Source organism: Crinia signifera, chromosome 11, assembly GCF_055691185.1.
Source record: "Crinia signifera chromosome 11, ASM5569118v1, whole genome shotgun sequence".
Taxonomy (NCBI): domain Eukaryota; kingdom Metazoa; phylum Chordata; class Amphibia; order Anura; family Myobatrachidae; genus Crinia; species Crinia signifera.
Genome location: NC_139227.1, coordinates 86,704,719 through 86,723,000, shown reverse-complemented (window position 1 = coordinate 86,723,000; position 18,282 = coordinate 86,704,719). Strand labels below are relative to the sequence as shown.

Below are 18,282 nucleotides of genomic sequence, written 5' to 3'. Positions count from 1 at the left end.
CAAACGCTTGTTTTTAAACATGTCCGCGTCGCCGCCGGGTTCCTCCTCCTTGTTATGGTGTGCGGGTGACGTCATGACGCATGCGCCGCCCACACGTACAAGGAGGAGGAGTCAACGAGGCGCCGGAAAGAAAGTCAGCGCGCGGGTAGTTCTATGAACTTTCCCGCGCGCGGGAAGGCATTGCGCAGGTCGGCGTCGGGCGAGGCAGGAGGAAGCAGTACGCAGCTGCTGCCTGCCAGCCAGCCAGCGCGCCATCACAGGCCTTCCCCGCCGCATTCGAGGACGTGGAGGCCGGTGGGGGCAGCCCATCCTGGGCAGAGACCCAGTCGGTCACTAGCCAGCCAGGACACAGTCTCAGCCAGCGTCACTCACTGAGTCAGCGGCCGGATGACAGTGTGCCGCACCGCCACCAAGCCAGCGTGATCACCTCCAGACCTCTCCCCCACCGCGCCCTAGCCACATTCGAGCAGCAGGCAGGGCAAGAATTGGCTGCCACCACTGTGCCCAGGGCGCATCCTGGAACTCAGAGTCAGACAAGTGTGACAGTGAGCGGGTGAAAAAGTTATTTATCCGGGCGACTCCACTAAGGTAATAATATACGGGCTGGCTGCACAGTATTATTTGAGGACCAGGGCCTGCCCTGGCCCAGGCCCAGGGGGAGAAATTGGGGGTCCGGGTTTTATTCTGAAATTAAAAATCTATAAATTATCCCTCAGTCTCATTGACTCTCTCTGAAGCTATATTATTAACCCTAACTGCTGACTGAGTCAATCCTTAGTCAGCAACTGGTTAATAATTTACCTTCAGAGAGAGTCAATAATGACAGTACTGAGGGATAATTTTTAAATATATATTTCATTTCAGAATATAGTGAGTACTGAGTGTATATCTATCATGTAATAATATGTGTATAATCTTTTTTTTGGTGGTGTAAAAATACCTTCTGCTGTGTCGACTGTAAGCACACAAATGGCTTATGATTAATGGTTTTATTTCTTTCTGTGCAAAACTGAGTGCTTCTGACTGTTCCATGATGTCAAGTCGCCATGGGTTTATTTCGACAGGGAGCATGCATGGACGGTTGACATGGTTTTAGGTTGACATGACAGTTAGGTCGACATGAGGAATGTCGACATGGGGTTTTTCACTGGTTTTTACACCAATGTTGACACAGTTGACATGGGCACAGTTGACAGAGAGAATCGTACCCTTGCATCGCTTGCTTCGCCCGGGAACAGTATTTTAATCTCAGACCACACCCTAGTGGATGGTATTGCATGAAATACTGCCTGTCGGCACATGTCGGATCCAAGAAACGTGAAAAACCCCATGTGGACCTTATGACCAGTCGACCTTCCTTATGTCGACCTCACGGTCATGTCAACCTAATACCATGTCGACCTTGACCATGACATTTCCGCATGTCGACCTAGCGGTGTCTACCTAATGACTGTCGACATACTTCTCTTCTGTCTACCAAACGACCGTATTATACCATGGGTCCTCAAACTGCGGCCCTCCAGATATTGTGAAACTACAATTCCCAGCATGCCTTGCCACAGTTTTAACACTCCCTTATAGGAAAACTGTGGCAAGGCATGCTGGGATTTGCAGTTTCACCACATCTGGAGGGCCGCAGTTTAAAGACCCATGGTATATACCATTCAATTTTCAAATGTTTTTTTCAGTTTGCACACTCATACATCCCCCTCTGTATTTTTGTAACTTCGGATGCCACTGTTTATGCGCACAGGAGCTACGTCACATTCATAATATTTATTCTATTGATTTTCATGCCTTATGTCACTACACAGCACCCGACGACACGCATTCTCCCGTGTGATGAACTTCCACTATTCGGAGTGAAAGCTACACCCGGAAGTTGGGGCTGACGACACCTCTGGCGGCCACAGACCGTTAATTGCACTGGGTGGGGGTAAGTTTCTTCCTTATTTCTTGTATATTTAAGCCTGCTTTTGCACTGTGTGTAATTAACTTGATGAAGGAGTCGCCGTACCCTGTATCCCGTAACCTTGCTACTAGCCCAGTGCCACTTCTTTTACACTATATACATATATATACACTGTAATTGAAGTAGCACTCAGAGGCTAGTAGCAAGGTTGCTGGGTACAGGGTATGTATAGATAGAGAGATATAATCCACTGGCACTCACACGGACTTCATACAAAGCAGTAGATAGGCGTATAGTCTGATTAGACTACATACGCCTATCCACTGCTTTGTATGAAGTCCGAGTGAGTGCCGGTGGATTACTACATATATAGACCCTCCACCTGGTTGGCAGCACCGTGCACCTGGGCACCACAGTCCTGAATAGAGGCTTATTGTCTGAGTGCCAGGCTTCTCTTTTTGCACTTGAAAACAGTGTTTGAGTGCCGTTCCTTTTGGAGATACACATATATAGATATACACATATATAGATATACACATATATAGATATACACATATATAGATATACACATATATAGATATACACATATATAGATATACACATATATAGATATACACATATATAGATATACACATATATAGATATACACATACATAGATATACACATACATAGATATACACATACATAGATATACACATACATAGATATACATGTGTATATATATGCCATTGTAGTGAAATGGATAGTGTAGGATGTTTGTGAATGAACACACTACACGTGCTACTCCTTTGACTTGAAATTGGTGAAAGCCACTATAAAATTTTTATGCACATGTGTGTATATTTAATATGTATTTTATATACATACTTCTGTAAATATTAAATATAGAAATGGTGGCTTTCACAGATTCTGCAGTGTAATGAAACAAATTGCCCCAGGAATACATTTTCTCATTATTGTTTTATATTAGAGGGCACATGTGAGGCAGTATTTTCTCTATTTACTGTCCAGCAAGCAATATCTATCTATATATCTCAATGTATGTACTTTATTGATGGACAATATACTTGATGGATGGACTATACTGGATTAATGTACACAATGCCATGGGACTGTGCATATTATGCTAACAGTGTATGTCTTTAATGATCCCGCTAAGGGTATTGTATCCCCACTGGTTGTACAGCTCCTGTGTATAGTCACTGATTGCTCTGTTGCATACTCTGGATATGTTTATGCTTTCCTCTTAAGGATTGTGTTGTGCTGTCAGGCGGTTACCGTGCAAGGTGCACCCTGTTTGCCTAGAGCCCGCCGAGGCTCATTTCATAACATGTACTATTGACCCCCGCCGTGGGCCTTTTTTTGCTAATTGATGTTATGTATACTGTATGTTCCTGTTTTTTTTTTTTTGGTTTCTACTGTTTGTTAAATGGAGCGGAAGGCTGATTAAGCTTGGAGCAATATAAGAGCCCTGACTTAGGGTCAGCAAAAGTTCAGGTAGTGAAAAAACTCTGCTAGGGTTTTCTGCCTAGTGATAAGGTGGGCAGAAGTAGTTAGCCTATCAGGGGTTAAGGGGGAGGGTACATGTTAGCACTACTTAAGCTCTAGGGACCATGTGACCTCCACCTTCTTACCTTTGGAAGTGCTGGTTCCTGTGGGTCCTGCGCAGATCTGGTGAGTGTTAATTTCCTTCTTTACATCTCTGTATTGAATATGTCCAGGCCACGTCGCTCTGCTCCCCCTCCCCGCCGTCTGGTGGATGCTGCCAGGCCCCTTGCGGGGTACCGGCGGCCCAGGGTGAGAGTAGTGGCCGTGGGGGACATGGGGGAGGCTTTGCCTGCCCCCTCAATGGATGCAGGGGTTGATGAGGTGGTTGTGCTAGCCCCCCCGCCGGTCTCTCCTTCCCTGGCGCCATCCGCGGCGTTGGGGCAGGGCAGTGAGCGGGCAGGGAGTGGGGAGAGCTTGCGGGCTGAGGCGGCGGCGCTGGAGGCGATAGCGGAGGGGACGGTGGCAGCGGGGAGCTCAGCGGGGAGCTCAGCGGCGGGCGGGGTACAGGCCGCAGCGCTGGCTAGCGCGCGGCCTGGGAGCGATGTGAGTGACGCGCCGGATGACGCGGCAGCACTCACTGACTGCGGGGAGGTTGGGGAAGTGCAGGCCTCGGCTCTGGTGAGCGCGAGGCCTGACACGGCGACGCAGGCGGCGGGGAACTCCTCAGAGCCTGCTGAGGCTGGGGGGCCCCCCGCTCTGCAAGGGGGCTTACAAGCGCCAGGCGTGGGGGCTGGTTTTGAAGCGTTGGCTTCCCTTGCGGGGAGCAACGCTAATGTGCAGATGAATGTAATGGCTGTGGGGAGTGAAGCTGCTGGGGGGGGCAGGAATGGTGAGGGTGTTGGGGGGGCTGGGAGAGATCAGGCAGCTCCTGCGGGGATAAGGACAGATGGAGTCCCCAGGGGGGATTATGTGCCTGCAAGAAGTATAAATGAGGGTCCTGTGTCAGGGGGGCTGAGTAGCCTCAGACCCCAATATAGAGTGGGGATGGGTGCAAGTGTTTTGGGTCTCCCCAATGCTGGGGTTAACCAGGGGATTTTTGGTGAGCCAGGGTTGGGGTTTGGTGGCTACAATGCCATGGTGGGGCAGAGGGGTGGTGCTACAGCGCCACCTGCAGGGGTAGGGATGGGAGGGAATGTTTTTTATCCCAGTAGTTCTGTGGGCACATCAGGGCAGATGCAGGGACCTGCAGCAAGTGTTTACCCGGGATTTTCTTCAGGGGGTGGGATTATGTCAGCAGGAACCTGGCAGGGGCCTCATTCCCTCCCAATGCCTCAGGTTTCCCCCATGGTGGGTTGGCAGGGACAGTGGGCCCCGCATAGCTCCCCATATTTTCAGTCCCACATGGGGGGTAGTGGTCAAGGGGGGTTTCCCCAGGGGGGCCCTCTTAGGCATGTTTTTCCAGCGGGTTATGGTTTTCAGCAGAGAGCGGGGTATCAGCCGGGGTCTATGGCCCAGCCTATGTGGGGGCCCATGGTTTCACAGGGGTACAGTTCACCCAGTTCAGGGGGCAGTGTTTGGGAACAAGGGTCAAGTTATGCAGGTTTCTGGCAGCCGCAGATGGGGCAGGGTTACGGATTTCCCCCGGGGGCGGGAGGGTTTCCCCAAGCAGCAGGGGGATATGGTAACCAGATCAGGCCTGCGCATCAGCAGCGGATCCCGCTTTCAAGTGCTTTTGAGGTTGTCCCTCCGGCCATGGCGGAGGCTTCGGCTTCCGTTGTGGCCGAAGGGGGCAGTGTTGTTTCTTCCCCCCCCCCCCCGTCTCTTGTTGTGTCTTCACAGGCGAGTGTGGGTGCAGGGACGGCAATGGCAGCCAGGAGGAGAAGTCGAGAAGTCCGAACAGAGCCAAGGACAGCCCCTGAAACGTCTGCAGCAGTTTCCGGGTCGGCCGTTGCGGCTGACGAAGCTCCGGGGACATCAGGCACGGGTGAGTGTGCGGTTCATACATCTTGTGATTCTACAGATAGTGACACCAGTAGTGTGGGGTCGGATTCCCCTCGGCGCCCGCGTAAGTTAGCCAGGATGATTGCACGCCAGGTTGCCAAGGTTACCACAAAGGACAAGCCTTTGGGTACAAGCGCTGCTCCTCCTCCTGCGGAGCCACCCCTGTTCACCGAGATGGTTCACTGTGCGAACACAGCGGTCACCAGGGGCATCCGTAAGAGGATGAAGGAAAAGATTAGAAAGGGGAAGTACGTTGATATTTTTACCCTGACGGATGACATGAAGCAGGCCTTTGAGAAGGCAAAAAAGGCAGACGGAATAGGAGAAAATGCCTTTAGAAATTTTCACCAGTGGCTCAAGGGGTTTTTAGTTTTTGCAGCCTGTTATGCCGAGACCAGGGTTGGGGAATACCCCAATCTTATAAAATATTTGTTTTTGGTACACGAGATGTACTTGAAAACGAAGGGGTATTCCTGGCGGGAGTACGACGAAAAGTTTCGTCGAAAACAGGATGGTAACGTGGTGTTGCCCATGGGGTTCAAAGATGTTGAGGTCTGGCTGGAGGTCACTCAGCAGACAAGGCCTTTGGGGGAAGGTGCGGGGAAAAAGGTGGCAGCGGCGCCAGCTCAGTCCCCCAAGGTAGCGGGCAAAGGCAAGTGTTTCGCTTATAATGAGGGGAAGTGCAACAGGGGGGCGAATTGTCGTTTTCGCCACTCCTGCAGAGTTTGCGGGTCCAGTCACCCAGCAAAGGATTGCACCGCAGCACCAGCGGGTAGGTCCGGTGATGCCAGTGAAGCCGCTGGAGGTCACAAGTAAGGCCCCTTCGCCTATAGTGGTGGCTGAGTTAGACCGGTGGCTCAGGAGCTACCCGGATCGTGAGGCTGCCAGTTTTTTGTTGAATGGTTTTCGTTGGGGTTTTCATTTGCCAATTGAGGGTTCAGTACATGTTGTTGCGGTTAGGAATTTAAAATCGGCCAGGGATTTTCCTCTCATTGTCCGCCAGAAAGTGGACGCGGAAATAGCGTTAGGGCGTATGTGCGGGCCATATGCGGTACCGCCAATACAGGGTTTGTGCATTTCTCCGGTGGGTGTTGTACCAAAGAGCACCCCGGGAAAGTTCAGGTTGATCCAACACCTATCTCACCCCCATGGTGGGTCGGTTAATGATGCCATACCGGAAGAGCTGTGTAGGGTTAGGTACCAGTTATTCGAGGAGGCCTTGCAGTTAGTGAGAGGCTGTGGCCGTAATGCGTTGTTAGCAAAGGTGGATGTCGAAGCTGCTTTTAGGTTGTTACCAATACACCCGGATTCCTTGCGGTTCCTGGGTTTCAAGTTAGGTAGCGAGTTTTTTGTGGATAGATGTCTACCTATGGGGTGCTCTGTTTCTTGCGCGTATTTTGAAAGGTTTAGTTGTTTTTTGCATTGGTGCATTCAGTCGGTTTCAGGGCATCAGGGTATTGCTCATTACCTTGATGACTTCCTTTTGGTGGGTCAGGGCGGGAGCAAAGTTTGCGAGAAGTTATTGGAGGTTACTGAGAGGGTGTTCAGAGCGCTAGGGGTGCCCATAGCGGAAGGGAAAACGGAAGGCCCAACACATTGCCTCAGTTATCTGGGAATCGAAATCGATTCCCAGGCGGGATGCTGCCGTCTACCGGCGGACAAGGTACAGAAGCTTTTGGGACTCATTGAGGACTGCCTGGGTAAGCGGAAAGTGCGGTTAAAACAGGTTCAGTCCTTATTGGGATCTTTCAACTTTGCGTGCAGAATCATACCCATGGGTCGGGTGTTTTGTCGCAAATTGGAACGTGCAACGGCTGGGGTTGCTCGGCTCCATCATTCGGTTTACCTATCCAGAGAAATCAGGGAGGATTTAAAGGTTTGGTCCTCTTTTTTGGTTTCTTTCAACAGGGTAGTGTTGTGGCCTGCACCTCCTTGCTACAACAGTGCGTTGCAGTTATTTACGGATGCGTCAGGTAGTTGTGGGTTTGGGGCCTTTTTCAGGTTGGAATGGTGTGTTGCAGGATGGCCAAAGTCCTGGGTGGATAGGGGCTTTACTAGGAACCTTCTGTTGTTGGAGCTGTTTCCCATTGTGGTGTCCCTGGTGTTGTGGGCCCGTGAATTGGCCGATAGGCAGGTAGTTTTTCGGTGCGACAACATGGGGGTGGTGCACGCAATAAACAATCAGAGGAGTTCATGCCCGTTCACCTTGCGGTTGCTCAGGCATCTAGTATTGCAGTGTCTACAATTTAATATTAATTTCTCTGCCAGTCATGTGCCTGGCATAGAGAATAACATTGCGGATGCATTGTCCCGTTTCCAATGGGTTAGGTTCCGGGAGTTGGTACCCGGGGCTTCTCCAGTGGGTTTGACATGCCCGCCTTATGTCTGGCAGATCATCGAACCGGGTTAGTGGGGCTGGCCAGAAACGCTCTGGCTCCTTCCACACAAAGGGCATATGATGCAGCATGGAGGGATTGGCAGGCTTTCCTGGGTAGGTATGGTCGGGAAGGTGAGTCCATGGAAGACAGGTTGGGTGTTTTTGTGTGGGAGCACTACGAAGCGGGTAGGGCTAAAGGGGCCATGTCGATTGCCCTTGCGGGCATAGCCTTTCATTCTAAGCTGCGGGGTCAGGAGGACCCCACTCGGTCCTTTGTGTTAGCTAAGGCCATGAAAGGGTGGGCCAGGGCCAACCCGGCAACGAAGGACGCAAGGCGTCCCATTGATTTGGCACTGCTGAAAGATCTGGTTAAGGTATTAGCGGATGTTGGGGAATCTCCATTTGAGGTGCTGCTTTTCAGGACCGCTTTTGTGTTTGCATTTTTCGGGGCATTTAGAGTAAGCGAATTGGTGGCTAAGAACAAAGCGGGCAAAGAGGCTGGTTTGCTGGTGGGCAACGTCAAAATAGGTAGTGGCAGCGTGTTATGCAGGTTGGTTAAGTCCAAAACAGATCAAATGGGTAAGGGGCGCTGGGTCACATTGCAGGCGCAATGCGTTAAGGATATCTGCCCGCTCAGCTTGGCGCAAGCTTATTTAGGAATCCGCCCTGCGGGGATTCAAGGGCAGTTTTTGTTGCATGCAGATGGGAGTTCAATGTCAAAGTTTCAATTTGCGGCAGTTTTAAAGCAGTGTTTAGAGGTACTGGGCCTAAGGCCCCAGGAGTATGGGACCCATTCCTTTCGGATTGGGTCGGCTACACAGGCGGCGGCGTCCGGATCGTCGGTAAGTGAGATCCGGGCGCTAGGCCGGTGGAAGTCAAATGCATACAAGTCTTATGTTCGTTTAGATAAGTTGTAGATGCGCCTGTTGCGCCAACCCTAAAACGAAGTTTACTGTCGGTTTTGGAACGGCAGCGTTCCGGAATCGATGGTGTGAAGGTTGCTTTTACTTTTTCCTCCACGGGGGCCTTAATTCAATTGGCAAAACTGGTCCACGGGAGGTTTTTTTAAGTTTTCTCCTTCACATGGGTTGATTATGTATAAAGTTGTGTTTTCAAGATTAAGATACTGATGTTAGGGAATCTCCTTATTTTTTCAGTTACATCGGATTCATCAGGACAAATATGGCTCATCGGCCATTCTTTTATTTATTGGGCCGGTAGGCATCCAATGGCAAGAAGGTCACATGATTATCTTGGTGATAGGCAGGTCAGGTGGATAGGAGTCCGGGGTCTGCGGTGGGTCGAGTTCCTGAAAGTGCTCATGAGGCATGAGAGGAACTGGGGCAGGCCTGAGTGGCTGGTCATTCATCTCGGTGGTAATGATCTGGGTATTACCAAAGGGATTGACTTGATTCTAAGCATCAAGTCGGATCTGGTAGCGTTGAGGGCGCACTGGCCTAATGTTAAGGTGGTGTGGTCGGAGATAATTCCCAGGTTTCATTGGCGGGGTGCAGTTAGGATCTCCGCCATTGAAAAGGCTCGCAAGAAGGTGAACTCCGCAATAGGGGTTTTTGTGAGAGCCATGGGGGGAATTGTCGTCAAACATCCTTCACTGGTCCTGGACAGTGTTAGGTTTTATCGGGAGGATGGGGTGCATCTTTCCCCTGCGGGAAATTGCATCTTCTTGGAGGATATTTTTAGAGTTTGGGCTTGAGTATGCGGGTTAATGGCTTTTCGGGTTTTTTATAATGGGGATGGCGGTGGAGGTTGCCTTAAGGCAACCTTTGTTGTGGCGGAAAGTCGCTACCAGCCAGCGGTCAAAGGGGGGCATAAGCGGTCATCGTGGGACACCACCCCTTTCGTAGGACGGCGAGTGGTCCTCGCCATGCGGGTGGACAAGGGGCGTTCCCCTGCGGGACCGCCCATTTTTTGCTCTGCCAGGTTAAGGGGTGGTGAGATCCTCACGATGCAGGTTGTGCCAGTTAGGAGGCGGTGGTGAACCCCTCCTCAAGTTTAAGTCACATGTTTCAAGTTGACTGGGCTGGCGTGTGGTAGCGACTAAGAATTTTTTGCCATCCTCCATCTTTTAGTTTAACGTTAGGGACTTGATCTTTAAGATCCCAAAAATTCCAAATTTAAAATTCTAGTTTAGCTTAACAAGGTCTTCAATAAATAATTCCTTTGACCTTTTTAAACGTAATTCTGGTGTCTGAGTCTTTATTTTGTCTGCGTGATTTATTTGCGTCAGTCTCAATTATTTTTAAGTAGAGGTTTTTGTAATTAAGGTTAAGTAAAAGTTAATTAAGTCATGGGCTACTTAATGGAGCGGAAGGCTGATTAAGCTTGGAGCAATATAAGAGCCCTGACTTAGGGTCAGCAAAAGTTCAGGTAGTGAAAAAACTCTGCTAGGGTTTTCTGCCTAGTGATAAGGTGGGCAGAAGTAGTTAGCCTATCAGGGGTTAAGGGGGAGGGTACATGTTAGCACTACTTAAGCTCTAGGGACCATGTGACCTCCACCTTCTTACCTTTGGAAGCCCTCCCGCCCTCCCTATTTTTAGTACCCAGCGGTGGGATGGTTATCCCTTAGAGTGCTGGTACGCTTGGTCTTTTTTAAGCAATTTTTGTGGTGGCTTTTCAGCCAAAATGGCGGAAAGTCGCTACCAGCCAGCGGTCAAAGGGGGGCATAAGCGGTCATCGTGGGACACCACCCCTTTCGTAGGACGGCGAGTGGTCCTCGCCATGCGGGTGGACAAGGGGCGTTCCCCTGCGGGACCGCCCATTTTTTGCTCTGCCAGGTTAAGGGGTGGTGAGATCCTCACGATGCAGGTTGTGCCAGTTAGGAGGCGGTGGTGAACCCCTCCTCAAGTTTAAGTCACATGTTTCAAGTTGACTGGGCTGGCGTGTGGTAGCGACTAAGAATTTTTTGCCATCCTCCATCTTTTAGTTTAACGTTAGGGACTTGATCTTTAAGATCCCAAAAATTCCAAATTTAAAATTCTAGTTTAGCTTAACAAGGTCTTCAATAAATAATTCCTTTGACCTTTTTAAACGTAATTCTGGTGTCTGAGTCTTTATTTTGTCTGCGTGATTTATTTGCGTCAGTCTCAATTATTTTTAAGTAGAGGTTTTTGTAATTAAGGTTAAGTAAAAGTTAATTAAGTCATGGGCTACTTATTACAGTTTTCAGGGTTATGTGTGTGTGTATATATATGTTTACTCCCATGTTTATTATTATTGCTTTGAGTGTTGCTCTGCACTATGCAAAGCCGTCCTCCCTCCTCCGTCTTCACCAGTAAGGGGGAAAGCCGCTCAGTGTATATGCACTGAGCGGTTTTCCCTCCAGCCTGGACGTGATCATCGCTGTCTATACACGCTGGGCATAGTCACCCTGTGTTTATGGACCTTAAGATTTCTAGCTTTGTATGCTTCTTTTTGTTGGTACATTATTCATATGATATAAACGATGTAACTGCTGTTTGTGGTATTCATGACTTCAGCAATGATACTTGTAATTGACTTGTTTCAAAACTTTGGATGAGTCTTATGCAATTGTCGGTACTATTCCTTGCAGGTGCTCTAATGTTGCTTTGTAACTGGTACAACTAGAGGAGGAGTTAGCTGAGGACATCTGGTTTTATTTTCTCTTTTTAGACAGTTAAATTACTATCCATATTAAAAAAAAAAATTAAATTGCACCATATGGACTATCATGTCACTATTGCTATGTCATTGTTATGTTGTTATCCAGCTCTAAAGAGAACAAAGAAGTTTTGACATGTATATTCTCCCCGTACTTGCGTGATTTTCCTCATGGTAATTTGGTTTCCTCCCTCATGCCAAAAATGTACAGTTAAATTAATTGGGTTTCAATATAAGTAATTTTAGAATGTCTGTGTACATGTGGTAGGGAATATAGATAGTAAACTCCACTGGGGCAGGGACTGATTATTTATTTATTATTTATTTGCAGTTTCTTATATAGCGCAGCAGATTCCGTTGCGCTTTACAATAGTAGACAGTGATAAAACAAACTGGGTAACAACAGACAGACTCGGAGGTAGGAGGGCCCTGCTGCAAGCTTACAATCTATTTGGTATATAGGCGGGAAACACAAGGACAGGCATCAGTAATAGCATAGCAGTCCCAACAAGTTACAAGTCCAGAAGGGAAGCTATATAATACATAAGTGCCTCAGAGGATTATGCGTGTAGAACTTAAATATGATAGGCTTGCCTGAAGAGGTGAGTTTTCAGGGAACGCTTGAAAGTTTGGAGGCTAGCGGAGAGTCTAATTGTGCATGGAAGTGTTGGACTGATGGGAATGTGCAAATATTCTCTGTACAGTGATGCGGAATATATATATGCACTATATAAATAACTTCAGAAAAGAGATGGAATTGTTGGCGCAGGATTTGAAATATTTATTTTGGCTTGTAGATTTGTTTTGCACAATTTGCATGAAGTGAATATTGGTTACAAAGATGTCGAAAAAACCTTCTGGAGCAGAGAACAGGAAGAAAGCGAGGCAAAGAGAACAAGCAGCACAACGTTTATCATCATTGATGTCGTCATGGTTGAGCGACAAAAAATCAAAGACAGGTAAGTTAAAAATATTAATGCATTATATTATAATACTTAAGTTTTTACTTGATGTACAGGTGAAGTAGTAAATTTTATAATATTATATTTTCATATTGTATATTTTTTCAGGTGAAATGGAAAAGACCTGTGATTTGGAGGCAGTAGAGTTAAAAGAGAAACTCCGAAATCCACAGGGAGATAATTCAAGCAGTACCTACATCCAGGACTCCATTTCCGGTACTTCGTCAGGCTCACAAGGCCGTAGCGACAACTCTACAGACATTCACAACCAGGACTCCATTTCTGGAACCTCGTCAGGCTCACAAGGCCTTAGCGACAACTCTACAGGCATTCACATCCAGGACTCCATTTCTGGTACTTCGTCAGGCTCACAAGGCCTTAGCGACAACTCTACAGGCATTCACATCCAGGACTCCATTTCTGGTACTTCGTCAGGCTCACAAGGCCGTAACATCAACTCTACAGACATTCACAACCAGGACTCCATTTCTGTAACCTCATCAGGCTCACAAGGCCGTAACATCAACTCTACAGACATTCACAACCAGGACTCCATTTCTGGAACCTCGTCAGGCTCACAAGGCCTTAGTGACAACTCTACAGGCATTCACATCCAGGACTCCATTTCTGGTACTTCGTCAGGCTCACAAGGCCTTAGCGACAACTCTACAGGCATTCACATCCAGGACTCCATTTCTGGTACTTCGTCAGGCTCACAAGGCCTTAGCGACAACTCTACAGGCATTCACATCCAGGACTCCATTTCTGGTACTTCGTCAGGCTCACAAGGCCGTAACATCAACTCTACAGACATTCACAACCAGGACTCCATTTCTGTAACCTCATCAGGCTCACAAGGCCGTAACATCAACTCTACAGACATTCACAACCAGGACTCCATTTCTGGAACCTCGTCAGGCTCACAAGGCCTTAGTGACAACTCTACAGGCATTCACATCCAGGACTCCATTTCTGGTACTTCGTCAGGCTCACAAGGCCGTAACATCAACTCTACAGACATTCACAACCAGGACTCCATTTCTGTAACCTCATCAGGCTCACAAGGCCGTAACATCAACTCTACAGACATTCACAACCAGGACTCCATTTCTGGAACCTCGTCAGGCTCACAAGGCCTTAGTGACAACTCTACAGGCATTCACATCCAGGACTCCATTTCTGGTACTTCGTCAGGCTCACAAGGCCGTAACATCAACTCTACAGACATTCACAACCAGGACTCCATTTCTGTAACCTCATCAGGCTCACAAGGCCGTAACATCAACTCTACAGACATTCACAACCAGGACTCCATTTCTGTAACCTCGTCAGGCTCACAAGGCCATAACATCAACTCTACAGACGTTCACAACCAGGACTCCATTTCTGTAACCTCGTCAGGCTCACAAGATATTATTTGTGCAGAATTCTCTTTTGATTTCAGTGACCCAGGTACATGGCCAAGAATAGTTATGGATCTTGAGCGATGTTACATTACAAGAATGAGAGCAAAGACACAATCTTTTCCTGATCTACGCAAAAGCTTGAGAGATGGGAGACATCTCACAAAGGAGTGGTTTTCCAAACAGCTACCAAATGGTCATAAAGTAAACAGATCATGGCTAGTGTATAGCCAAACCAAAAATGCTTTGTTCTGCATTCCATGTAGGTTATTTTCTCAAGCTTCAATAGAAACAGCTCTATCCTATTTGGCTAAACAGGAAGGTTTAACAAAGTGGAGAAAGCTCAGTGAAAAAATCCCAGACCATGAGAACTCACAACATCACAAATCATGTTTTTGTACTTGGAAAACTCTAGAAATCTCAATTGGAATGGGTGGTATCGACAAAGAACTGCAACAGCAGATAGCAAAGGAAGAAAAACATTGGCGAGCAGTCTTGTATTGTATTATTGATGCTATATTGTTCTTGGCAAAGCAGGGGAGTCCCTTAAGAGGAACTGAAGAAAGTGCTGACTTTGGTAACCCCAACAGTGGGAAGTTTCTAAACACCATAGATCTTATATCCCACTACAATGATCCTTTGCGTGAACACATACAACGTCACAAGAAAGGCCAAGTAAGCTACTTTTCTCCGGCTATTCAAGACGAATTCCTAGCTGTGATGGCCAAAAAAGTAAGAGAAGATATACTGAAAGAGATAAAAGAAGCAAGATATTTTGCACTCATGTTTGATTGCACTCCAGATGTGAGCAAACTTGAACAAATGACACAGGTAATTCGATATGTAAAAGTGAGTGAGAGTGGCACAGAAATTATAGAAAGTTTTATTGATTTTTTTGTGGTTACTGACAAGACAGGCCTTGGTTTGAGTGAAGAAATTCTCAAGAAAGTAAAAGCTGATGGTCTAGACATGAAGTTTTGCAGAGGTCAGTCCTATGATAATGGAGCGAACATGGCTGGAATGTACAAAGGCGTCCAAAGAAGAATACTCCAAGAAAATGAATTGGCATACTTTGTGCCTTGCGCTGCACACTCGTTAAATTTAGTAGGAGTACATGCTGCTGATGTATCTCCTGAAGCACAGAAGTTCTTTGGGACACTTCACTCTCTCTATCTTTTCTTTGCAGCATCAACCTCGAGATGGGAAATTTTTAAAAAACACGTCCCAACCTCATTAAAATCACAAAGTAATACAAGATGGTCTGCAAAGGTGGACGCTGTTGAGGCAGTATACAAACATTTAGATAAAGTTCTGAAGGCCCTGGAGGAATTGGGGACCAGTACTCTGTCTTCTCCGGAAACTAAGACAGGGGCAAAATCGCTACTAAAACACATGAGCAAGTTGGAATTTGTAATCATCACTTGTTTTTGGTATGGAATACTAAAACAAATTAATCGCGTGAGCAAATATTTACAGAAATGTGATGTCACAGTTGACAAGGCAGTAAGAAATGTACACGCATTGATAAATCTGATTCAATCAACAAGAGACAGTGCTGTGCCTGAAGCTATAACAAAGGCTAAAGATATTGCATGCTCTAACAGCCTTACAGTTGATTATAAAGAAACAAGAAAAAGAAAGAAAAGGAAGATGTTCGATGAAACAGCTGATGATGATGCATGTAACAACTCGCAGGAAAAATTGCTGAGGATTTCACTACTGGAAATTATTGATAGAATTATAAGTGAACTTAAGAAGAGATTCCAAGCACTTGAAAAAATCAACCAAAAATTTGGATTCCTACATGGGATGGAGATTCAAACAACTGAAGTAAAGCACCTGAAAACACGAGCAAAGGATCTGGCACAAATGTACAAAGAAGATATAAATGAAGAAGAGTTCATCAATGAAATTGAGAGTTTCAAATTTCATGCTTTGGAAGTCGATGAAAAGATGAAATCATCCCCTCCAGCAGGCATGTTGGCCCTTATCCACAAACATAGGCTTGAGGAGGCATATCCAAATGTTACCACAGCACTTACTATTTTTCTAACGCTTCCAGTCTCTGTGGCCTCAGGGGAAAGAAGTTTTAGTAAATTAAAACTTATTAAAACCTACCTCAGAAGTACCATGGGTCAAGAAAGACTGACAAACCTCAGTATACTTTCAATTGAACACAAGAGAGCCTCTACTATTTGCTACGCTGACGTTATAAAAATCTTTGCTGCCAAAAAAGCTCGCAAAGTGCAGATTTAGATGTTTTTGAGAATTTTGTTACCCGTGGTGACAATTCTGCACACTAGAATATCGAAAAAAGAAAAATACACAAATGCGTAGTGCAATCGTAGATTGGCAGACGTCAAACGTGAAGTACAGATGTCTAGACCATTGAAAAATGTGGAAATGTCTCTGACTTCAATGTAGTGATGGAATGAAGTCATTATAGAGACATGTTCAACTTTTGAAAGAGCACGACACCTAGGCCAATCTATGAGATTAAACTACACATTTGTTCATCTATTTTTCAATATTCTAGGAAGATAAAATGTTATCATTGGTAAAGAAAATTATTGCATTATAGAAATATTTTTGAATGCTACATCTATATACAAGGGAATGTATTGGATTGTACTAGTTGTGAATGTCAGCAGCGTGGTGTCAGTCCTTGTCTTTACTCTTTTGAACATTGAAAGTATCCTAAGGCTGCTTTGTTGCACTGTTTAGGAATGTATTGAATACATTTATATTTGAGTTTTGGCGTCTGATTGCATTCACAGGGTTGGAATGTTGTATGTTACCCTTGTTGTGAATGTCAGCAGCGTGGTGTCAGTCCTTGTCTTTACTCTTTTGAACATTGAAAGTATCCTAAGGCTGCTTTGTTGCACTGTTTAGGAATGTATTGAATACATTTATATTTGAGTTTTGGCGTCTGATTGCATTCACAGGGTTGGAATGTTGTATGTTACCCTTGTTGTGAATGTCAGCAGCGTGGTGTCAGTCCTTGTCTTTACTCTTTTGAACATTGAAAGTATCCTAAGGCTGCTCTGTTGCACTGTTTAGGAATGTATTGAATACATTTATATTTGAGTTTTGGCGTCTGATTGCATTCACAGGGTTGGAATGTTGTATGTTACCCTTGTTGTGAATGTCAGCAGCGTAGTGTCAGTCCTTGTCTTTACTCTTTAGAACATTGAAAGTATCCTAAGGCTGCTCTGTTGCACTGTTTAGAGCTGCACAAATTCCACTACAAGGGAATGTATTGAATACATTTATATTTGAGTTTTGGCGTCTGATTGCATTCACAGGGTTGGAATGTTGGATGTTGTCCGGATTGTGTGAATGTCTGTTGCATGGCGAAATCCAAAGCAATTTTTCCTGCGACTTGTTACATGCATCATCATCTTGTTCCTTATCCACAAACATAGGCTTCTGGAGGCATAGGCTAATGTTACTACAGCACTTACAATTTTTATAATGTTTCCAGTCTGTCGCCACAGGGGACAGGAGTTTTATAAAGTTTTATTAAATTAAAACTTAATAAAACCTACCTCAGAAGTACCATGGGTCAAGAAAGACTGACAAACCTCAGTATACTTTCAATTGAACACAAGAGAGCCTCTAGTATTTGCTATGCTGACGTTATAAAAATCTTAGCTGCCAAAAAAGCTCGCAAAGTGCAGATTTGGATGTTTTTGAGAATTTTGTTACCCGTGGTGACAATTCCGAACACTAGAATATAGAAAAAAGAAAAATACACAAATGCGTAGTGCAATCGTAGATTGGCAGACGTCAAACGTGAAGTGCAGATGTCTAGACCATTGAAAAAATGTGGAAATGTCTCTGACTTCAATGTAGTGATGGAATGAAGTCATTATAGAGACATGTTCAGCTTTTTAAAGAGCACGACACCTAGGCCAATCTATGAGATTAAACTAAACATTTGTTCATCTATTTTTCAATATTCTAGGAAGATAAATTGTTATCATTGGTAAAGAAAATTATTGCATTATAGAAATATTTTTGAATGCTACATCTATATACAAGGGAATGTATTGGATTGTACTAGTTGTGAATGTCAGCAGCGTGGTGTCAGTCCTTGTCTTTACTCTTTTGAACATTGAAAGTATCCTAAGGCTGCTTTGTTGCACTGTTTAGGAATGTATTGAATACATTTATATTTGAGTTTTGGCGTCTGATTGCATTCACAGGGTTGCAATGTTGTATGTTGTCCTGGTTGTGAATGTCTGCAGCATGGTGTCAGCCCTTGTCTTTACTCTTTAAAACATTGAAAGTATCCTAAGGCTGCTCTGTTGCACTGTTTAGGAATGTATTGAATACATTTATATTTGAGTTTTGGCGTCTGATTGCATTCACAGGGTTGCAATGTTGTATGTTGTCCTGGTTGTGAATGTCAGCAGCGTGGTGTCAGTCCTTGTCTTTACTCTTTAGAACATTGAAAGTATCCTAAGGCTGCTCTGTTGCACTGTTTAGGAATGTAT

The 18,282-nt window shown here is 45.8% G+C and overlaps 1 protein-coding gene and 1 long non-coding RNA gene across 2 annotated transcripts; both read left to right on the top strand.

The window, feature by feature from the left end:
* Positions 1–1,784: 1,784 nt before the first annotated feature.
* On the top strand, positions 1,785–12,621 carry LOC146045743 (uncharacterized). Its single transcript, XR_014465581.1, has 3 exons — positions 1,785–1,936; positions 12,216–12,377; positions 12,489–12,621. It is a non-coding gene; the product is annotated as an uncharacterized LOC146045743 (long non-coding RNA).
* Positions 12,622–13,882: 1,261 nt separating this feature from the next.
* On the top strand, positions 13,883–16,039 carry LOC146045097 (zinc finger MYM-type protein 1-like). Its single transcript, XM_083163778.1, has one exon. The coding sequence runs from the start codon at positions 13,883–13,885 to the stop codon at positions 16,037–16,039; it is 2,157 nt and encodes a 718-aa protein (XP_083019904.1).
* Positions 16,040–18,282: the final 2,243 nt, after the last annotated feature.

Excerpts from the sequence above, each read along its gene's own strand:
- LOC146045097 (XM_083163778.1), top strand. The coding sequence starts at position 13,883 with ATGAGAGCAAAGACACAATCTTTTCCTGATCTACGCAAAAGCTTGAGA.